The sequence below is a fragment of the Synchiropus splendidus genome, chromosome 18 (genome assembly GCF_027744825.2).
Source record: "Synchiropus splendidus isolate RoL2022-P1 chromosome 18, RoL_Sspl_1.0, whole genome shotgun sequence".
Lineage (NCBI taxonomy): Eukaryota > Metazoa > Chordata > Actinopteri > Syngnathiformes > Callionymidae > Synchiropus > Synchiropus splendidus.
The window spans coordinates 15,065,740-15,088,769 of NC_071351.1; the positions used below are offsets into that span (position 1 = coordinate 15,065,740).

General features: G+C 41.4%; 4 protein-coding genes across 5 annotated transcripts; 3 read left to right on the plus strand and 1 right to left on the minus strand.

The window, feature by feature from the left end:
• Positions 1–173: 173 nt before the first annotated feature.
• Positions 174–6,200, minus strand: dhx35 (DEAH-box helicase 35). The gene is made up of 21 exons (XM_053849060.1): positions 6,144–6,200; positions 5,680–5,807; positions 5,503–5,595; positions 5,147–5,224; positions 4,956–5,060; positions 4,822–4,883; positions 4,687–4,756; positions 4,294–4,353; positions 3,965–4,077; positions 3,717–3,813; positions 3,494–3,652; positions 3,214–3,424; positions 2,998–3,122; positions 2,750–2,804; positions 2,452–2,642; positions 2,307–2,384; positions 1,981–2,110; positions 1,799–1,880; positions 1,662–1,733; positions 1,476–1,587; positions 174–1,377 (listed from the first exon to the last, which is right to left on the minus strand). The coding sequence occupies exons 1-21, from the start codon at positions 6,181–6,183 to the stop codon at positions 1,339–1,341; spliced, it is 2,100 nt and encodes a 699-aa protein (XP_053705035.1). The 5' UTR covers positions 6,184–6,200; the 3' UTR covers positions 174–1,338.
• Positions 6,201–6,815: 615 nt separating this feature from the next.
• Positions 6,816–9,884, plus strand: LOC128749569 (transforming protein RhoA-like). 2 transcript variants are annotated; one of them, XM_053849294.1, is made up of 5 exons: positions 6,816–6,868; positions 8,638–8,793; positions 9,079–9,199; positions 9,278–9,408; positions 9,514–9,884. In XM_053849294.1, exons 2-5 carry the CDS (start codon positions 8,638–8,640, stop codon positions 9,685–9,687), a joined length of 582 nt encoding a protein of 193 aa, XP_053705269.1. In that variant the 5' UTR covers positions 6,816–6,868; the 3' UTR covers positions 9,688–9,884. The 2 variants fall into 2 exon arrangements, with proteins under 2 accessions (XP_053705269.1, XP_053705271.1); XM_053849296.1 differs by having other exon boundaries at positions 6,819–6,915.
• A 1,558-nt stretch (positions 9,885–11,442) lies between these two features.
• Positions 11,443–19,861, plus strand: rbm10 (RNA binding motif protein 10). Its single transcript, XM_053849962.1, has 23 exons — positions 11,443–11,579; positions 12,002–12,066; positions 12,141–12,546; positions 12,614–12,784; positions 13,007–13,076; positions 14,748–14,821; positions 15,478–15,564; positions 15,642–15,702; positions 15,774–15,929; positions 16,024–16,184; positions 16,279–16,376; positions 16,461–16,548; positions 16,611–16,788; positions 16,859–16,920; positions 16,987–17,068; positions 17,144–17,235; positions 17,312–17,491; positions 17,643–17,801; positions 17,928–17,984; positions 18,061–18,255; positions 18,922–18,969; positions 19,078–19,133; positions 19,268–19,861. Exons 2-23 carry the CDS (start codon positions 12,056–12,058, stop codon positions 19,356–19,358), a joined length of 2,583 nt encoding a protein of 860 aa, XP_053705937.1. The 5' UTR covers positions 11,443–11,579; positions 12,002–12,055; the 3' UTR covers positions 19,359–19,861.
• A 190-nt stretch (positions 19,862–20,051) lies between these two features.
• On the plus strand, positions 20,052–22,982 carry lrrc23 (leucine rich repeat containing 23). Its single transcript, XM_053849963.1, has 8 exons — positions 20,052–20,543; positions 20,731–20,834; positions 20,902–21,022; positions 21,092–21,233; positions 21,303–21,433; positions 21,499–21,635; positions 21,753–21,957; positions 22,020–22,982. Exons 1-8 carry the CDS (start codon positions 20,487–20,489, stop codon positions 22,053–22,055), a joined length of 933 nt encoding a protein of 310 aa, XP_053705938.1. The 5' UTR covers positions 20,052–20,486; the 3' UTR covers positions 22,056–22,982.
• The last annotated feature ends 48 nt before the right edge of the window (positions 22,983–23,030 follow it).

A 23,030-nucleotide genomic window follows, 5' to 3' on the forward strand; every position in this document is an offset into this window, starting at 1 on the left:
TGCTATTTAATGATTTAATATTAATACAGAAATAGAACGCTTTTCGTGTACTGTATATTGTTATTAACCTTGCTCAGCTGTTCAGTTTCATTATTTTCTGATGCTAAGGCGGCACCTAGTGGTAAAATTCAATACAACAATTGCAAAAACACAAAGGAGCAATAAGACAAACGCATGATTGTAAGGTTTTATTGAAGGGCGGGGTAAACATGGACGATGACAGTAAGCACATCAGACAGTCTACATGATACCACTTTGGCTTAATATGTATCAGCGCAAGAGTAAAGAAACACATTTTACTGGCCCTAAATCTGTGAGGTAAATCTGAGATGGATTTTCCTTTGCGAGTGTACCATAAAGCATGCACTGCTACTTCAATTGTAGATCAGTCTATCCAACAAAAGGAGAAGTATGCTGTGTTCTAATCTGTGGCTCACTGAGTCTAAACTATAATTCTCTATCTGTTACACATGCAAGCACAAGTTTGGTTCCAAGTCCATTTTCTTCTCTAAATGCAACTCCCACAGTAAAACACTGAATTTTCTTTACAGAGAAACCTTCATAGCCAAAACAGAAGATGAAGAGTGATTCTTTGTAGATGAAAAAAGTTTTGTGTCGAAAAGCACAACATATATAGTGCACCCAAATAAAGCAGCTCTTCATTTTACTTTGGGCCAAAAGTTAAATGCACTTTTTCTCAAAAAGAAAAACGTCATTTTGTTAAAGCTTCACAGTCTCTAATGTGGGTTCAGGCCAACTCGTGGAAGCAAAGTGGCACAGTGGTGGTTAAAAGGCCGCTCTCCATGATCTATATTTGGGTGGCAACATAAAGTAAACTGGCTGTTTCACAGTTTTATCAGTAGATGCCGTCTTACAGTGGAAACCGAGGAAAAACAAACATCTCACAGCTTTAGGAATAAAGGGGACACAATTAAGAACACAAAGGCACCAAGGTCATGAGGAGAGTAAATGAGTAATACAAATATAAAGCCTCTCATATGGAATTAGCCTTGCAATCCCCCACGTTCTTTACAACCATTATAAAAAATACTTCAATCCAGCACATGATTACTATGTAGCTTTAGCTTCAGCTAACTATTTACAAATATAAACAAGCTACAGAAGAACAGCGTCAACTCATCCTAATGCACGTGTGACTGCAACAGTTTTAATACGGGCACACCGTGCACAGAACTGCTACAAAGCATGGTTGCTAGGAGTGACTGTGACAATGGTTAATAAATATTGAGAACATTTTTATATACAATGAACGGGGGGCACAGTGGTGATTCAAGAAGGGGGCTTTGTTTGTTCTGCTTAAATGCTTGTTTGCCAGATTTAAAGGATGCGAGACCTCTTGCTGGCCAGAGATCCATGCTGAAAAGTCAAAATAAATATGAGACAAACATAGAATACGTTTGATTTTGGAAGCTTGCATTCGCGTGCATTACTTTGCTACCAAACTCTCAACCTACTTTAGCCTGCTTGTAGAAGTGCGGGGCCAACTCCACCAGCCATGACGACTCGACTGCGGTCACGTCTCGCATGAAGTATTTTGAAGTCTGCACCACTTCATTGAAGACAACCCTGCAGACGAGAGAGAACATCGGGTATGACGTTTATCAAAGAAAACAACACGAACAGGTTGGAAAACCACTCACCATTTTGGAGGTTTCTCACCGTACAGTACAGAGTTAGGGTGGATGTGAAGTTCACGATCATCTCGTAAAGTGCTGCAAGTGAGTAAAACAGTCATGAACTCATTGATAAACATGTTGAATAATAAACTCCAACTCACCGGTAGGATCCAGAATGATGAATGCGAGCAGCATTGGAGAAAAACCCAGACACGATGCACCTTAATATCACATCAGGGTCACCTAATCAGAAACAATTTTTTATGGGACACGAAGATGGCGGCAGTGAAATCAAACAGGCACAAAAAGTGTCAGATAGAGTTGACTCCTAAGTTCAACATACCTTCACTCGACGTCCGCTGAACCTTAAACTTGTTCATGAGGCGCCGCAGCTGCTCTCGTACCGTCACGGCCCGTTGCAGACCCTTGTAATTAAGGAAATGTTCCTGACACCACTGGGAGCTCTTCTGGTGCTGAAGATATGAGAGAACAAAACACTGATAACACACTTGTTTACTTGCTTCCTCTGGCAACAATTATTAGTCCGACGGGTCCGATAAAATTTCACTGCACAAGAAGTGAAACACCAAATGTTGCTTAGCAACTGTGACATTAGCAGGTCTAAATGGAAGACGCAGTAAACTTGTACATGTGAAGTAACATTCCTACCTTAATAAATGCTTCGTAGACATTCAGCATTGTGAGGTGGTCTCCTTCAGCAACGGCAAATTTCCGGTGCTCACGAGCCTGAGAGCGGAAGTATTTTTACCAACCGAATTTAAGGGGAGCAAAATTAGAAACATTTTTCACTTACAGCCAACTTCTTCTGATTAGATGGCACCACAAATATATTCTGAATCTGCATCATTGCTGCAATGGTGACAATCTCAGAGGAGCAGCCAAAGTTTCCAGACTCGAGGAGCATCTTGGCAAACATGGGGCTGAGGGGAAACTCGGCCATTCGGATGCCCATGGGATCAGTCAAGCGACCGTAATGATCCAGACCTGCCAACAAAAGCAGCTGGTAAAGAATCCAGAGGGGTGTTGCGAGGACCTGAAGGCTGAATATTTTCCTTTTACTTCAGCATCTTGCTGACCCCAACGTTTCTTACCTCCCAAAGCGTAAAGCAGTTCCAAAGCCTGAACCATTGTTTGAGCTGGGGGAGGCTGTGAAACAAAATGCCGAATCATTCCTCATGCATCTCATCCATTGAACATCATGAAAGAAAAAGATAGCCTTTCAGGCATTTTTCCACCACAGCTAATAGCCATTGCTGCTGATTAAAATCTAAAGTGTAATTTATTTCCCAGTGTGCGAGAACATAATAGCTCCCGCATGGGTGTTAAGCGAGCCACTCACAGACAGGAAGCTGAAGCGCAGGACATTGTCAATGCCTAATGCTTTCAGTTGCAGGATAACGGGAGCCAAATTAGAGCGCTGCATCTCTGGCACAGTGGCGGCCGGCAGTTTTTCATAATCTTCTTCTAATGAACGGAGGTGAGAGAAAGTAGATGGTAAAGGGGACAGTGTTTCTTTGCACACAGACACACACACACAAAAGCATGTCCAGCTTACCTGTGTACAACCTAAAGCATTTCCCAGCTCGGTTACGTCCGGCTCTTCCAGCCCTCTGGCTGGCTGAAGCCTTTGAGATGGGAGTGATCACCAGCGATTCAATAGCAGTGCAAGGGTTGTAGGCTCGCAGCTTTACAAATGCACAATCGATGACAAATACAATTCCATTGATAGTGATTGAAGTTTCTGCGATGTTCGTGGCCACCACGACCTGTCAGGTAATTAATGTGTCAATTTAAAACTGAGTTTGGATACACACCGTTGAGAAATGAGGAAATACCTTGCGAACTGAAGCTGGCATCCGATCAAAGACTTTCATTTGCTCAGCGTACGGCAACCCAGAATACATCGGGAGAATGCGCAGATGTTTCTTCATACCCTGTCGAGACAGTGTTCTTGCTTGTTCCTGAAGAAGAGACACGACCTTCTCCACCTCTTCCTAACAGCAGAAAGAAACATTTTATTGCAATTTAAACTTGTAAGCCAGCAAACATGCCACTGACCTGTCCAGTGAGGAAAGCCAGAACATCTCCATCTTCCTCCATCTCATGAATCTTCATCACTGTCTCCACTGTGGCTTTCACATAGTCAGGCACAGGACTAACAAACAAGGAAGGACAGAGGAGAAAATGTTTATCTCAGGAAGCGAGTTTTCTCTCTAACCAACCGTAACAAAGCCAAATGTATTATTTCATTTTCTACAGCAGCATGTATGGAAGGCAGATCAGTCATGAAGAAAACAAGTTTTTACCTGATGGTGTAGAATATATCTACAGGAAAGGTTCGTCCCTCAACAGTTAAAATCCCACAGGTGTCCTTGTTAGGATCCCCTGACTCATTTAGGTTGAAGAACTCATGGAATTTCTACAAAAAGTAAATGCAGTTTTTATGTATTTAAAAGGTTGAAAAAGTGTCACATTCATTCTTAAAGGTTACATTCTAACACATTTGCTCTGCCGTGAAATAGATTTGTTGTACAGTATCCATCTATCAACTCTAATCTCTTCTGACATCCACCATCCCTTTATCTCTGTTTCTCATCACAATGACCATATCTGAGCATCTTAATGATGCAGTCACCTTGGCGTCCAGAGTCGCAGAGGCGACAATCAACCGCAGGTCTTGCCGTTTTTTCTGAATCTGGTGATGAAGCAAGGAGAGAATGTTATTGGTGCTGAAAATAACTGCAGCAAAAAGAGATTCACTTGGATATTGAGTTTCCCCCAATAGTGTGCCATATCCATCTACCTGAAACCAGTAATGGCTTACTCGAGCCACACCATTAACTTGCATCTGCACTTATTGAAATATAGTCCATGAGGCAGATTGTGAATGCTCCAAATCCTTACTTCTAGAATACGTAATTTAAACTATTCTTATTAAGTTGATGAAGCCCAAATAGCCTCATGTTTGCAAAAGACTGAAGCATTGTGATGCTCAAGATTTGTTGCAAATATAACTTAAAGCAGGTACCTTTTTCAGTAGACCAATAGCTATATCTGTGTACAACGTTCTCTCGTGTGCTTCATCAAGCATCAGCACGCTGAAAAACAGAAAGAAACAATAAAACACTGATGGGATTACGACATTGTGTGAGCACTGTGTTACCTATATTTTTTCAGAAGCGGATCTGCCATCATCTCTCGCACCAGCATGCCATCTGTAAGAAACTGCAGAGGAAGAGATGCGTTTATTTTTTTAATCAGTCTACTGATATACATGGTCTTGGAAGCTGTGATAACCTTGATCCTTGTGGCCTGGGGGTCGGAACGGTCATCAAATCGGATGGTGTAGCCCACTTCATGTCCAACCAAAGCGCCACGCTCCTCCGCAACACGGTTAGCCACCTATTAGGCATGACAAAAGGTACCACACAATGGGACATCCTGATGTGCAGACACATTTTCTATAAGTGTTGTTGTTGTTTTCTTACAGAGATAGCAGCCACACGCCGGGGTTGAGTCACTCCAATGACCTTCCCATCAGCTGCCCAGCCAGCCTCATGAAGATACTGACAGGGAGTAGATTTAAATAAGAACGATCCAAGAGCAGATACGGCAGAGGAACAGATAATGTTACAATAGACAGATGCTAAGTTCACCCAAATCTTTCCAACCAAAACAGCAAGGTCATAAGGACGTGCTATGGGAAAGACACCTCTGAGAAATCATCCAACCGCTATGATGTTTTATGGCTGCAGAGATTCTTTTGCAAAAAAAAAACTCTACTTTTGGAATGAATAGCAACTGAACATAGAAAACGCATGGCACTGACAAAAAAGTGACTCACTTGGGGTATCTGTGTTGTTTTTCCACATCCAGTTTCTCCAACTATGATGACTGTCTGGTAGGTCTCCACCAAGTACAGTATATTGTTTCTGTGCTGAATAGAAATGGCACTAATTTATGTCTTACGTTTGCCTGCAAGACTTTAATGAATAGATTTAGGAGGGTCTAAGAGTTGTACCTTAAAAACAGGGAGCTTCTGGCGCTGTTTCTCTATGGAGAGGGCAGTGTTCGGGTTGAAGATGACAGGGGAGCCAGTCGTGTCAGAGTGAAGGTCCCGCTCCTCGGAGATTCCCGGAGCATCCGTCCCTGCAGACGTACAGACGCCAGAGGTGATGAGGGAAATATCGATGGAGGATGTATAGGGCGAGCCGAGATGCAAAGACGAGAGAGCCCCGATCGCATATGCATCCAAATGCACAGCAGCAGCCAGCATCTAGTCATCCATGAGGGCTACAATTATAACATCGCACTTGTTTAGGTTCCGCAGAGGAGACGTGAAACTGCTGCAGTTACCGCGCAGCTCACGACCACTGAAAACTATAACTAACAATGACGCAACAACTCAAAAGACTGTTTATCCAGTATTATAAAATGTATTTTAAACCATAGTAAATCTATGAGACCGTTTTTAATTGTACATACCCGGTTTCCAAAATTTCATCGTGGAGCGGTGTGCCGCCATCTTGGCTTAGACGTCACATTTCCGTCTGAGCAGAACGATGACGTCATATTTGAAACCTGGCGCTTTTTGTGGTTTGTCAATTTGGTAAGTTTGAGTTAATTCGCGGTAAAAAAAAAAAAAAAAAAAAACCTCAATGCAGTCCTTTTTGTAATGATTACGATCAACTTATGAATTTACTCTCACTCACCTTAAAAAAGTAACTTTATCAAACACAAACCAGAGAACCAGAGGACAAATTCGACTACTGAATTATTTTTGTGGCCCAAAAGTGTTTAAAATAAGAATTTCTAAAACTATGACCAATTAATGTTGTGACCAAATACGATTTTAACTATCCATATTTTATGGCAAGTGAGTATTATACTAACTTTCAATCTGGTTGTTGCACATGAAAGATATAATATACACGACAATTTTAATGCAGATACATTCCAACCTCGTTTTTGTAAACTTAGGCATACAATCAATTTATAAGTAAGAAAAGGGTGTCAAAAAAATATCAACTCTACTTTTGCTCAAATATGTACTACATCAAACATTAGAAGATACTGAAATCTAAATCTAAATATTTATTATCGTTTTATTGTTGCAACTTGTGTCGCGTATTGCGCATGTGCGTAGAAGATGGGCGGGGTTTTCCAGTTGGTCAGGAAGAGGAGAAAGGCGGACACAGCAACATCAAGGGGTAATCTTTTTCTGTCAGCGACAACTTTAAAGAGCCTTTATGCTGTGGTAATTTTAAAGTGTGTTATTTTTATGAGCACATCGAATGTCGTCGTTGCTATCTTACCTCACATTGTTTTAACGATGGGCACAATAATCACACTCATCACTGTTAGCTTCCTGCTAACGGCTGTTAGCTGGTTTGACAGGCCTTGGCTTCACTGATCAACCAGAAATGGAAAGATCATTCGGCAATACTGTTTTTATGCCGTAAATTCGTTGGTCGCTGTCTCGCCATTGACTGGCCTCTTTTTGTTGACAGACCATATTTTGTTTTGTTATCGCGTGTAAAGATATTGTACCAGGTTAGACTGGCTAGTGAAATAACTCAGAAACTACTCATAAGTATTTTAGATTTTATAGTTATTGGATTGTTACAGAGTCCAGATAAGAAATGTCTTATCCTTAATTGACGTGTTAAAACAACATGTCGAACTAAAGGGAATTGAAACCCTTTCCCCGGACTGCTGCACTGCGGTTCCTTGTGACGTCTAAAAGTTAAGATGTGAATTATGTCACTGAGACGGAAGAGTGAAGGGGAATGTTTACATGTTTCTGTCACACCTATCTACACTGCAGTTGCTCTGTTCCTGGATACAGTTTCTAAAACATGTAATGACGGCTAGATCGCTCATTGAGTAACCCAAGACTTTAAGCAGCAACACATACATGCATTTTGCTTTGAATCACTGTTAGCTATTGCCTCTTGTCCAAAATTTGTCGTGTTTCAAGTGAGTAAGGAAAGTGGGTTCTGTTGCAAATAAATGGCAAAATAGCTATAATTGATATCCAAAGTTCAAACACCTGTTTTGTGTAGTGTGCCCTTCTTTAGGGAGATATCTTCCATAAATAGTGACTTGATGTTTAACCTTTCACCATAGACACATCAAACCTAAGCAGCTGCTGCATATTCCCATTAAACCCTGTTAAATAACTAAGGTTAATACCTGTCTTAAGTTGATTTGAGATCATTTGATGATTAAAGACAGTTTAATCCCAGTTAAAATATTCTAATGAGTTGTTTCCACTAGCAGGAAGCTACTGCCTTTCTTCCTAATCATTCTTCCCTTGTGAATCCATTTGTTGTTGTGGCTGTGCAAACTCCTGTTTGTGTATACCCCTTACTTGTCTAACTGTTGCTTTCTAAATACTTGCTTTATATTTAAAAAAAGGTCCAAAATTGTGTAATTACCAACAAAGTAGCACACTAACATTGGTTGGAATTCCAGTCCAGAAGGAGACGGGTCTGTTCTGGCATAATTGGCTTCAACATACTCCTGTAAAATGACAAACACAATCTTGACAGGTCAACCGAACAGCGGAAATCTTGAGGGAACTTGTCCATTTGAAATGCTTAAAGTAAAACTCTTTTCTCTAATGGTCATCAAATGTCTCGGTAACATTTATGGACGGTGTCCTGAATATGAATATAACAAATTACATGAATGCAACTAAATTACTGTAAGAAGTTCAATGTACAGTACATAGAGGTGGAGAGTGAACGTGTCAATATATGCCTTTGTTTAAATAAATATTTAACTGCTGTACAAAACGAGAACCTTGCAAAGGGTTATTGAATGGATAAATAACTGTTGGCATCATTAGTGCACCACATTTTGAAAGCCTTAGACAAACTTGTACTCTTAGTGAAGATTTTATCTGTGATGACTTCTTCAACTTAAAGAGTACTAAATATGGTAATGTTTCTTCGTATCTCACCCTTCTGTGTAGATGGCGGCTATCAGGAAAAAGTTGGTCATCGTAGGTGATGGTGCATGTGGGAAGACCTGCCTGCTCATTGTTTTCAGTAAGGATCAGTTTCCAGAGGTCTATGTCCCCACCGTGTTTGAGAACTACGTGGCTGACATCGAGGTGGACGGCAAGCAGGTGAGACAAATTCAAATACTTCCTGAGAAAAGCTGTCTCCTCAAATGTAAAATGTGTGGCTGTGATATCCAAATAGTGTTATTTCAAAAGGTGGCTCTGACTTCTTTTATAAAGACCTTCTCTATCTTCTTCATTTAATAATAAAAAGGCCTCTGAAATTAAGTATGTTCTTGAAGATTCAAAATGTTGTCATTCCTTTCTTTTTATTGTAAAATGTTTCATAATTTGAATCATTATGATAGGCTCTTCTCCAGCACATTCTAATACAATTTTATCCATTACTAGGTGGAGCTTGCCCTTTGGGATACAGCTGGTCAAGAGGACTACGATCGACTCAGGCCTCTTTCCTACCCCGATACAGATGTGATCCTTATGTGTTTCTCTGTAGACAGCCCTGACAGTTTAGGTATTCTTTTTTATTGACGTTACTTACCAATCACTTCCAAAGTGCCTGTGTGGCACTGACAAGATTTTCTTCTTGCAGAGAATATTCCTGAGAAGTGGACACCTGAAGTAAAACACTTCTGCCCAAATGTTCCCATCATCCTTGTGGGAAATAAGAAAGATCTCCGCAACGATGAGCACACCAGAAGGGAGCTTGGTAAAATGAAGCAGGTGTGTGATTTTATTTATATTATTTGCTGCGGACTGACACCACTCAATTGTTCCTAGATAAATGTGCCATTGTATTTATGCATTCAACATTTGTTGTATTTTTAGGAGCCGGTTAAATCTGAGGAAGGAAGGGACACGGCCGACCGCATCAGTGCTTACAGCTACCAAGAGTGTTCCGCCAAAACCAAAGATGGTGTGAGGGAAGTCTTTGAAATGGCCACCAGGGCGGCGTTACAGGCCAAGAGAAGGAACAAGAAGTCCGGTTGTAACCTTCTATAAGCTGAAAGAGAAGAGGAAGATGCTCTCAACTGCAACAAGGGCAACTTCTATTGAGAGCATACATTGGGGACAATATTTTGGCACGCCCAGAAAAGTCACTCAGTTTCTGATCATCCATTCCTCGAATTAGAGCTCAAAACTTTATGGCTTCTGTTGGTCATGTGTCTATGCTATACGGTCGTTTGTCATTTTTATTTCATCTATTTAACATTCAGGGCTTTAAATCAGCACAGTTTGTGCGTTGATTTAAGAAATTTAGCGCTCAAAATTGGGGTTTATGTGTGACAATGGACTAGTGGGATGTGATATTAAGGTAGAACTTTTGGGCAGATCGATGTGGATCATCATGGATGGAGTCGTTTTCATTGAGTCTGCCATTACAGCCAAAGTTCAGAACTAGAGATGAGCGTATTGAATACACTTGATGACACAAACAGGGGTATTATGTTGGGAGTTGAGAAAGAAAGTGTCCTAATTAGGTGAAGGCTAAATATAACATTCTTACTCAGTATCGCCTATAAGCAGTGCCTTGAGCGCAGAAGATGATGTAAGTGTTGGTTTTTATGACCTTAAATGCATCGAGAATTGTGAATGCTTTCTGTCAGTCACTGGTTTGTTCTGTCTCAGGCACTATGCAACAGGATGCCTGGCCTAGATTGTATTTAATGTTTGGACCCCTGATCAATTACTCCTACTTCAGACTTCAGTTTTACGGGGCTTTGTTTTCCAAGTGCGGACCAGCATGCAGTGAATGTGTGAACAAGATCTGTGTGAGTGTGTAATAACCAGTCTCTACATAGTGTATGCATGGATTGGTATTTTTGCATCACTGAGGTAACCCGTTCTCCTTCCTGCCAAAGTTACCCCTGGGTCGGATTTGACAACTCAACGGGTAATTCAATGAACAACTTCTCAGAGTGACATAGCAACCTTGACTTTAAAGGAAGAAGATGCACAACAGTTAGAGGCACAATCAGGTTAACATCTTATAAGTCTAAGGACCTTTTTTTGTTTATACTAGACCATCAATTGATTGTGTATATCAGTGTGTCAAATCATGAGTGGTGTAGTTTATTGTGTTGAATATTATTTTAGATAGACGATAGACTTATCTACTTAAGTTGCATTGTGTCTTACAAGGCCTTGTATGGACATGATAATGATTTTTATTTGGAGTTTGCCTTTTACTCACATCTTCTCAGCCTGCTTTTAAGATATTGTATGATTTTTTTTTTATGTTGACTCTGATTTTCTTCAATTTTAATCGTTTTACTTAGTCCTACTGTTATGATCGTTATCAACTGTAACCATAGCATTATGTTTTACTGAAAGGTCAACATTTGGGGTGCAAGGTGTATTCTTGAGTGGGAGGGCTGATAGATTACCTTGTTTTTGTACTGTGACCTCCTAAAACTTCTGGACTCTTGTTTTTCAAATAAAGCTGGTATTAGGGTCATTTGTAAAAGGTCTCCTTCAGTAACTGTCTCCGTTTTGTGTGCTTTTTCTGCTTGCATCTGTGCAAATGATATTCCCACCATTTAATAATCGAATCATTTATGTGAAGCAAGCAACATTGCGAATACACAACGTGGAAGAAATTGCACCACATGAGGCAGGCCGGTTAATTACGCGTGTCTTCATTTATGGCACTTTATTTACGTGTTAAAAGGAAGGCAAGCTGCAGTGGCGTGTGTCTGCTTTTTCATCCAATCCGCATTGATTTCCGCTTTGCGTTAGCCAATCATTAACCGGAGTGGTCATTCATCCCCGCCCACTTTGAGATGTTGCTTTTGACTGTGGCCATTTTACCGACGAGTCTTGAAAAGAAATATTTTATCGACATTTTGCGCTGAATTTTGTATTCACGGAACATTGGAATACAAATGGGAACGGTAGGTTTCATTCCCGTGTCACAATTGCTTGGGTTATCCACGAAAACCCTTCGTATCGTTCGTTGCTCCACTGGAGCTAGGTAGCTAATCGGCTAACACAGATGACCGCTGGACGTCAATGTTAAACGGTATCTGAACATTTGTTGTTGACTTATCTCGTCGGGTGTGTGCCAGTCTAGTATTGTTTTGAGTGTATGTGTCATGATTATGTTGGTGCATGCGAAAGATTACACTCTTATAGTTGTCTCCCCTTGTGCCTTGCTAGAGCAAATGCTAATGAATCGACGATAAAACTACAAGTTACTATATACTATTTTAATACTAAGTGCTCCATGCGTTGTGCTCAGGTTGTGTAATACGTATGTATACGTTTATGAGATGGATAACAACCTATCATTTCGTACTGCAAATTTGCATTCCAGGCTTTCTAAGATTGCAAGTGATAGGAACAATAACATCATTGGTCCTTCTGAGACATGGAGCCAAGGTGAGTTCAGGTTTCAAGGATCTCATTGCCCCATTCATGATGCATGATCATGTTCTTTATTGTTTTATTATTAGGGGTGGAAGAGGTGACCGAATGGGTCGTTATGGCCACTCCAGTGATCCCAACTTTGTGGATAAAGACTACCAGAACTATTGCCATGACGGTGAAGAATATAATGCTGGTGGAGATGAAGACCATGCTGGATTTCATAAAAGAGCAGAGAGTTATGAGGAAAAAGAATCTTTGTGGCCCCATTTCCCTCATCTGCCACAAGTCCATCCCATGCTGCCAATTGCAGAGGAGGCGTCCAGAAGAGATTTTGAACAATTGCGGAATGCGAGTAGAATTCGAGCTAGCAGTGGGAGAGGCTTTCCTGATAACACAGCCTCACTTTTGGGCAGTGGCGAGGCAACCTGGGGATGTTCACGACACGACAAGCTGGATGATGTCACGGGACGTTTGGAAGCTGGGAGGAGACGGGTAAGTCAGAACTGGTCTACCTGCTTCTGCTCATCATTTGTTCATCCTTCGTTTGTCTGTATTGCAGGAGTTTCCGGGAGAGGCAGAGGAGCAAGGTGGCAGTACTGCCGAGGCAGATATCTCTTTGGAGGAGTTTGACAAACGGGACCAGGATTATCGTGTGGATCTGGATCACAATCAGCGGCCAAGTAACATTGTGATGCTTCGCATGCTGCCATCTAATGCCACAGCTAACAAGGTACATTTATGTCCCAACCAAAACTAATTAATATCCTGATGTTCCTTCGTGCCTTTATTATAGGGGTCATAGTGCTACGAATCTCTTTCAGAGCCCTTCACCCGTCAATCCAACTCTAACCAAGCACCCTAATCAATGATCCCCTGCTTTACAGTGATGGACCAAAACTGCTTTTAAATGTAGCTCAGCGTCTTTGCTAAAGTATGCAAATGTATTTTTTAGATCCGGACACAACTTGAGGAGCAGGGAATCGAGCCCAGGGAGGTTCGTCTCATGAGGAACAAGTCATCAGGTGAGAGCTTTCTCTATGCCAAAAGGATCTTGATTTTCTTCTCAGTCATGTGAATTCTTAATGCGTCACCACAACCACCAACTTGTAATTGAATTGTTCTTTTCAGAACCGTTTTTTTTTTTGTACATTTGTCTATTTGTTCTTGTGGCTGGAAAACATCATCCTTCAAAGCATCGAAAAAGCTTCTGTAATTTATATTTATGAATTTGCAGTTGCTGCTTCACTTCCCCAGCATTTAGTCCGTGTGTGTATTGTTGGGGAAGTGTGCAGCCCCCCCCAGCAGGAACATCCCTGTATCGTGTTGAGGCTGAGGCGACCCTGGGTTTTGGCCTTAGCTGGAGTCTTTCTGTATGGAATTAGTATTTTTTCCCCTCGCTCTCGGAGATGCCTTTGGGGCTATCTTGATTCGATCCCAAAGGGGCTAAAAGTCCCCAACTGTGACTGGTTGGTTGTGTCTGTATGTCTTGCAATGGACTGGTAATATTGCAAATTGTTGTCTAAATCAAATGAGATATTAGTCTGTGTTATAGTCTGACAATGCTATAAGTAAGATATCTGAATAAAAGGGTGCTTGGGGTGTTCTGTTGTAGCCCCTACAAATAAAACGTGATACTCGCATGTGAACATCAATAGCCCAGCAATTTTGAACGCTATATCTTGTCATTTTGTGGTGATAGAAAATGGCTTCAAACAACACTAGAGCCATGTAAATGATGTAAACAAGATCTAGTTTAATCAAGTTAAAACAGTCTGTTATGGTAATGAAGTGGTTGCAGTGTTTGTGCAGAACAAGAAACTAAAAGAAGTACAAATCATCTGAAATCCTAAGCTTTACTGCTTTTGTCCGTTGTCCAGTCTCATACTCGGTTCATTCATTCTAGCTAGCGTATTCTTGTAGACTAACATTCAACTTGAAGCTTCTCATCTTGGCGGAGCACTGATGAACGTGGATCAGACAGTTTGTCTTTATCATTGTTTTGCCTGGAACTTTTAGGACCTTAGTTTGCCCTGTCTGATCTGATCTGCAATTAAACCAGTAGTTTGTTGCTTTTGGTGAAGTCAGATTATAGCGTGTCACTACGTGTATAGAATCCTCTCCCATACAGTATGTTAGATAGGGTGTACTTTTGCAATATCTTCAAACGTCATCACATTAATTTGGTGTTCACCCCCGACTTATGCCCATTTCAGATTGCATTTTTGCTGGTTTACCTCCTAACACTTGCGCTTGCACCCTCAAAACTATTAGTGGAATAGCTGCCTTTTATCTGCTGGTGTGAATTTTTTTTTTTCTTCATAAATCCTCATCTAATTTTAATTATTGACATCAAAAACCAACATCTAATAGGTTTTTGATGTCACGTGAAGTGTGTGGGTCCAGTGGTACGTGATGCCCGGATTATTGGCGGCGATTGAGAGCTTTCTTCATCCTGCCTCTCCAGTTTTTTCCTTGATCCTGTTCAGATCTTGAATAATATAACATCGCACTCTTGCATACACATCAACACTGACTCTTGATCGCTGGAAGTGAACTGTAAGGAATCATTGGTTTAATCATTTGGTGCTGATACAGGGTCTCTCTCTCCTCTGTACATGAAGCACTAACCCCTCACTGCGTTGTTGTCATTATGTTGTTGTTGTTCGGTTACCATGGCGCTGGGCGGTGTCCAGGTCAGAGCCGAGGATTCGCCTTCGTCGAGTTTAATCTCATACAGGAGGCCACCCGCTGGATGGAGACCAACCAGGTCACTCTCCCTTACACCGACACGCATACACGTACTGTATCTACACACACTTACGTTCACACTCATCAAGTGAAAATTGTGATGTGACAAGTCCACAAGCAGGCAAACTCATGTTACATAATGGTGATGTTTGGAGAGAAACTGTAACACTGCAGGACTCCATATTGAGTCGCATCAAAAAGTACTCTTCTTCAGGAACATGTTCTCATATTTCTGAGTTTTCACTGTCACCCCAGGAACAGCTCAGATGATTCAAATGAACTACTGATGATCTCACAACTCAATAGACAAAGGTACAATAGAAATGCTCTTTTTGGAAGTGAACGTCAGCTATACTGATTACTTGAAGCTGGTGACAGTGGAATTGATGTGTGAAAAACTGCATGAAAGTTTTCCCTTAATGGGGAGGGGTGTATCTAACACACTGCACGCACAGACATCATACAAAACACCTCAGTCCGTCCCAAATTTCTGAAGTTGAAGGTTGCTATTCTCTGTTGTCTTCTATTTTTCCGGCTCTATTCTACTCACTCTCCTCCTCCTTTTTGTTTTTTTTTTCTTTCTCATCTCTGAGATGAGGCCTCTCTCTCTTTTTTTTGACCGAATTTAAGAAGACAGTCATCTTTTGTTTTCCTCCCTCTATGTTTCGGTTTTAGGGAGTGCTGTCAATTCTGGGGCATAGAGTTTCAATGCACTACAGTGACCCAAAACCCCGCGCCAACGAGGACTGGCTCTGCAACAAGGTTGTGAGAAATTCTGAGTTTTAACCATGCGTCATAGTCTCTGTTTTTTAACGTCATTTCATGAAACTTTCTGACAGTGTGGTGTACAAAACTTTAAAAGAAGAGAGAAGTGCTTCAAATGCAATATTCCCAAGTCAGGTAAAGTGATTTTTTTTTGTTATTTATTTAGTTTTTATGAATTTCAATTGAAATAAGTATGATCTCCACAGAGGCTGAACTGAAGTTGCCACAATTGCAAAGAGATTTAACTCTTCATCCTCAGAAGGATGGAGTACAGGGCTTACTACCACTGCCACTGCCCTACCATTCTGGTCCTTCTTCCAACGCAGGCCAAGCTGCACTCCAGGCAGATGTCGCCAATGACAGTGAGTACCCACACCACTTTCTCTGTGCGATCTTTGCTCTGATTTACGTTCTGTATCAAAATAAAAGTGGCTTGTTTTTTTCCCCCCACACCAGCTCTGATCATCCGAAATCTCGGCCCTCATACATCAGTTGATGTCATTCTGTCCGCTCTGGCTCCGTTTGCGACTCTCTCCCCATCCAACATTCGTCTCATCAAGGACAAGCACACACATCTGAACCGGGGCTTTGCCTTTCTGCAGCTGACGACTATTGTGGTGAGGAACATGCAGAATAAGTATTTGTTTTTCAATGTTGAGATCTCACTTATTCTAGATCTAGCTTATTCTGATGCTTGATATTCGGCCACAGGAGGCTTCCCAGTTACTCCAGATCCTGCAGGCTTTGCAGCCACCGCTCTCCATAGATGGGAAGGTCATCGTGGTGGAGTATGCCAAGGGCTCTAAACGGTTGGTAGCTCTGGGCTTTATTGAGATCATTTATTTTTAAAAAATCGCTGTTTAATTTTGTCAAAAATCACTCTGTGTTTTCAGTGATGTTTTTATGAGCGACGGGGGGAGGGTCAGTGCCGCTACAGTGGCAAGCACAGCTATTGCTGCCGCTCAGTGGGCTGTAACACAGGTACACCTCTGAAATACATCTTTGTTGTGTTTTGTGTTCTGATTTTTTTTCTTTTCCATCAGACTAATCCGAACGGCGCCGTCCAAAATGCAGAGTCAGCAGTATTCCAGCAGGGGGCAGCAGTGTCCTACAGTCAGGCAGCGCATGAATTTTCTGGGCAAGATGGAAATTTCCAGGTGGGCATAAACACCAGGGTGGCTGCTTTGCCTGGTGCCAGCGCCACAGTGACAGGATCCCCAGGTTAGTATCAGCAAACTGTAGAGCCTGTTGTGCAAATGTTGACTCTAATTTGTGTATTGGTGTTCCACAGTTATCTCATCTGAGGCAGGTGTCAAAAGGGCTCTGCCTCAGGGCACCACTCCAGCCTCACAGGTATGATAATTATTTGCACTTTCATTCAGTAAATGTTTTAAACTAAAAGTTTTTTGTCCCAAATAGGTTGAAATAGTTGGAAAACCACAGCCGGCGAGTCAAAGCCAACCTGCGACACCAGGAACAGAACTTGAGCTGCCACAGTACCGTAAGACAATAACACAAGTTCACACATGGACAGAAGAACTTAAGTCTGATCATGTCATGTATGTCTCCCCTGTAGCTGTCCCAGATGTGTCCACGTATCAGTATGATGAGAGCTCCAGCTATTATTACGATCCACTCACTGGTCTTTACTATGATGCCAGCTCACAGGTGAAAGAACCTGCCACATCCCAGAACGTTAAAAATGTTCCTGCCATTAATTCCTGTGTGTGTATTCTATTTTCAGTACTATTACAACCCTCACACACAGCAGTACATGTACTGGGATGGAGAGAAGAAAAACTACATTCCGGCTGCGTCCAGTCTGTCCAACACAGATGGTACTCCCTCTGGTGATCCTGCTTCAGATGGTTCTGCAGCTGGGAAGGAGAAAAAAGACAAGCCAAAGAGCAAAACTGCTCAACAGGTAGAGTCTCTAATTAGTTAGTAGCAGAATGAAACTTGCTAGTTAATTACTGCTGTTGTATCACTGGTGATGTTTTCATAATTTCCATTCAAGTTTAAGACCTGCATTTGAAAGGAACCAGCTTTGAGTAAAATTCTCACATTGTGTTTAGATCGCCAAAGACATGGAGCGGTGGGCTAAAAGTCTCAACAGACATAAGGAGAACATGCGTGCTGGGAATTCCTCTGGTGGAGGAGGAGCCGGCGGACGCCTGGATGAGCGCCGGGAGTCTGCCAGTGCAGACGCTGGTTATGCTGTCCTCGAGAAAAAGGTTTGTTTTGTGTACCTCTCATCCCTGCTGGGTTATGTGCGGTGCATAGAGAGCCTGTGCTTTCATTCAAACGGCATGACCATGATTATGACTTTATATCAACTGTATCTTGTGCATGTGTTGCAGGGGGCGCTGTCTGAAAGGCCTCAAATCTTATTGGACCAGATGAGGCAAGCAGCGGATGTAAGAACCTGCGCAGTTTCTTTTTAACTTTCCCAGATATTGACCCTTTTTTTTTTTTTTTTTTGCCCGTGTCCAGTCCCCCACTTCTCAGCAGCACGGTCTGGTTCCCGCTTATAGTGGAGAAACGGACAGTGATGAAGAAGGTGGAGACAAGGAGGAGAAGGAAGGAAGGATGACTGACTGGGTCAAGCTTGCCTGTCTTTTGTGTAGAAGACAGTTCCCAAGCAAAGAGGCTCTTATCAGGCACCAGCAACTGTCTGACCTACATAAAGTAGGCGTGCTCACACACACACACATAACACTCTGTGTTGCTATCCCCGTGGGGACATTGGGAAGATTGTCATTGACATAATGCTTTCCCCAGCCTCTTAACCTAAACCTAACCATCCAAAACAAATGGCTCACCTTAACCATGACTCTGAACCAAACTTAAACCTAAATATAATGACCCAGTCATTTGGAAGTTTTCATCCTCAAATTGAGGTTTGGACCCGTGGGGACTGGCAAAAGGTGTCCCCACAAGGAATTGGTCCCACAAGGCAGTATAAACAAACACACACGTTTGTATTACAATCTTAGGGAGTACCGTCATTGACATACATTAACATTACCCTATCCCCAGCATCTCCCCCAAAACATAACCATTTAAAACAAATGGCTAAACTTAACCTTTACTGTTAACCAAACTAAAACCTAAGTATAATAACCCAGCTATTATGTAGTTTTAACCCTCAAACTGAGGGTTGACAAAGTGAGAACCGGCCAAAATGTCCTCACTTTGCAAAAATGTCCACTCCACTGTTGATTAAAAATTCATACATGTTCTCACAAAGATAGAAGTACAAGTACACACACGTTCATGAACTGATGCAGTCACAACAGACACAAAGGTGTATTATAAAGCCTGTTTAATAATGTTTTATTGTCCATTCTGCAGCAAAATCTGGAGCAGAGACGAGCCCAACTGGAAGCAGTTGGCAAAGAGGTAGGTCATAGAATCCTTTGATTTCAAATCAACACAATTGAATGTTCTGCACTAATTTTGGGTGTCATAAAATGCATTAAGAGGGTTAACATTTGTGTTTTCTTGCAGAGATTTTCGGGTGGGTTTGAGCCTCCAGATGCTAAGAAGAAAAAGATGAATTCCATGTAAGAGTAAAACACATTTCCGCTACATTACTTTCCATTACAGTTACGCTTATACAGCCCAATTTAAAAGCTACACTGAGGAAAACCCTATTTAACTTGTATTTAAGAGTGATTTTATTGTCCTTTCTCAATAGTGGGGGGATTTCGGGAACCAGCCTCGGCGCCAGGATGCTCCAACGAGGAGTTAAAAGAGGACTTCTACTGAGAAATATGCAAATGGAATGAGCCTTCCTCCAGGACATGGATGAAACATTTTTGCCGTTAGCTGAAGCAATGTGTAGATAAACCTCAAATTTGGTTGAAATTCACATTTACCTCATAATCTAAACACGATGTGTAGCGGTGGGTGTCAGAATGAAGCACATATCGCACCTTTTCTTTCTGAAGAGTTCTATCATTTGCTATATCGCTGTTTACACAAATTTGCCGTTAACTTTGATGGCAGCAACTTGCATCGTCTATGCACCATAGTTCTTATTGAATGCTGTACGTCATTCAGTGAATGACTTAAGGCTTAAACTGTGTATACTTTTGAGGACCTTTTGCCCTGTATCATTTCTTACTGTCCACTGTGGGAACTACAAGACTGTGGCTCCATCTACTGAACATGTGGGGAGAATTTGTTGTCGTTCAATTTGTAAAATTGCTCTTCCTTATTTTTTGTCAAGTATTTGCGAAGTGTATGTAAATTTGGGTTTTAAATGATGGATGACTGAGCTCTCGCAAGTCGTGTCAGTAAAGAAGCCATGATTTCAACATGCTTAGTGGAAATTTCCTGACCTTTTTTGTGAAATCAGCGGTTTGAAACCACCAATTTCAACACTTGAAGTAACTCTTCTTATTTGGTCTCTCATCATGTAACGCTTGTTTGTGAAGGCTTTACATTTGCCTGGTGGTTTTTGATGATAGGAAGAGAGACATTTATGACCCACAGGTCATGTTCTCCAATCCCGTGCAGTCTAATCCGCATGAAACGTGCTGGTTCACGCTTATTCTGTTGGGGAAAGAGCACATTGGTAGGGTTCAGAGTGCAAGATCGACTTAATATCACTATTATTTAAATGGGAATGGTACACGCTCGTGTAGTTAAACTATTCAATTCATAGCACTCCATATTTGAAAAGTCAAAGTCATTTGGCAGTTAAAAGCATGAAGTAAACACGTGAGTTACGTTAAAACCGGAAATACGCAACATAACGGAAGTGACGTCGATCTTTTGTGACGCTACTGCTGTTTCTATGGTAACAACCACACAGTTCTTACCTCAGTGATTAAACCCCTTTAAAAAATCAATTTCTCGCTCGAACAAGTGTCGAGAAGTTTTTTTTTTTTATCCGGACCATTTTACTTGAAATGGATGAAGATGTCGCCTTTTCTGATATCGATCCTGAAGAAGTTGAGGAGAAAGAGGTACGTACGACTCATCACTATGTGCCGTGTACGCGTTCAAATCAAACAACTTCAGACTGCATTTTTGTTTGAAATAAACAAAAGGTCGTAATTGTAAAGAATCTTAGCATCCAAAACGTGATCAGAATAATGTTAAATGAGGAATGAGTTGTGTAGGACTCATCTCTGAGTGTGTTCCTTTCTGCAGATTCGTGAGCTAACGCAAGAAACGATAAACCAAGGGCTCTCGCTCTTGTGTCGGACAGGAAATGGACTGCAACACGCCTTTGTCAAACTGGAACTTGTGGACAAGTATGAACACTGACTAACTGCTTGTGTCACTTTTATTGACTGATTACTGATGTCCTGACGTTACCAGAGGTCTGATCGACATTACTTCAGTCGGCCGCTATATTCACCTTCGCTTCCTTGACGTTTCTGGTAACCAGCTGAGTGACCTTTCACCTGTGGCATCACTGACCCAGCTACTTTGGCTAAAGGCAGGTGGTGCTTAACAAATTCATCAGGAAATGTTTTCTGATTCATGGTGAATCTGTTATGTCATGCAGGTGGACAATAATGCCATCAGCACATTTGTAGGTCAACCACTGGATAAGCTAACTTTCCTGCAGTGGCTGAGTGCGTCTTCAAACTGCCTGAAAGACCTGGATGGTCTGGCGGTACCATCGCTTGAGAGCCTCAATCTCTCAGGTGAGGATTCCTGCAAGATTTGAGAAGATGTTGCCTCTCTTTTTATATTGTTTTCAACTTTCTCTCTAGGAAATGGTTATTCTTCAATGCGCAGTTTTCAAGGTGACAACTTTGCTAACCTTGTAACCCTGGAGTTAAGGGGAAACCAACTGGAAACCACCGATGGCATAAACCTCCCGAATTTACGCCGATTGTATCTGGTAAATGATGATGCACTTGAATGGATAACAGAACCGAGTTTGCTTAAATCCTTGGTCTCTCACAGGCTCAGAATAGCATTAATCGCCTGGAGGGATTGGACAATTTGCCAAAGCTTGTGATTCTTCATCTTCGGGACAATCTTCTTGAGAATTTGGATGGTCTTTCTCCCCAACTGAAAAGTCTTCAATACCTTAATATCAGGTATTCATGATGACATAAACCCTTCTTGTTCTGAAGTGAGAGTTAACATTAGAAAGAAGCTTAACACAAAGGACAATAAGTCAACAATTACATTTTCCTTCTCTTCTTCCGTGTCAGAGGCAATGCAATAGCAGATGAAAACGCCCTGCAAGCTCTTAAATTCCTATCCAAAAGTCTGCAAGCTTTGGTTCTGTACGAAAATCCAATTTCCGACAAGACGGACTACAGGACCGATGTTCTGATGGTCATACCCTCGCTGGAGCGACTGGACAAAGATGCAGTCACTCTTGAGGAGAGGGAGGATGTCTTGGAAAGAATTAAGGTAAAAGAGCTGCTGTTGGTGTGTGATGTGAACTTGCTGATCATTGTCTCATCTGTGTTCAGGAACTGAAAGAAGAAGAGTCGGCAACAGAACTGTAGACACTCAGTTGTAACCCACAGGCATTGATATAGATCCATGAACTGTTTCTCCTAAATGCTCTTTCAGGGTGACAACGCAAAGTGTTGCAGTGTAAATGACACTGCTGTTTGTGTTGCCTGGCAACATTGTTCACTGAGTGAGGATAAGTGCACAACTTCCTTGTCCTCGCCTACCTGCTCGCCTACAGTTACAAATCCGTGCATGATTGCATTGGATAGATAAGACATGAGGAGAAGGCTTGTGGAGTTTCCTGAATTACTTGCTTCTCACCACTCACAATCACCCAGTGTTTCTCAACAAGGAAATAAATGTTTCTTCTGGAAAGGTGGAGTGTCTGGAATGTGATCTGTTTCCTAACACTGCCTTGTATGTGTACATTTATTTGTGCTCATTTTCCTCATAGGAGGATTTCATTTGGTTTTGAAAACCTGATACACCTGATGCAAGTGCTTGATGATCAACAAGTTAAATTGCTAAATGCTATAATGTTTTGTTTTTTTTAAAACACCTTCTTATTAAAAGATTTTTCCTGTGAGAGCCATCATAATGTATAGCTTGTGTTGTACTCAGGTATTTGTTATCTTGCTGAGAGAATGAAGAAACCTTGGAGATTTGAGTTACATAATATTCCTGGGTGAGTGCAACCAATGAATTGTTAAAATACGCCGCGCATACAATGACCTAGCAAAGTGGTCTGTTAATTATATAGTCATGATATCAAGGTTGCAAAGATTTATGTAGTTCCTTTACAAAGATCAATAAATATATTATTATTTAATGTAATTATCTAACTTGCTAATTGCCTCTTAATGTTTATGATATATATGTTTATAATATTATTGATCAGTTTTATGTGTATTCATTGTCAATGGCTGCAATTTGATGTTCGGTGTGCTAAAACGTTTTGTAAATTATCTGAAGCAGAATAAATCATGGACTTATACTGTTATCTGACTCTTGTGCTATGAGAGATT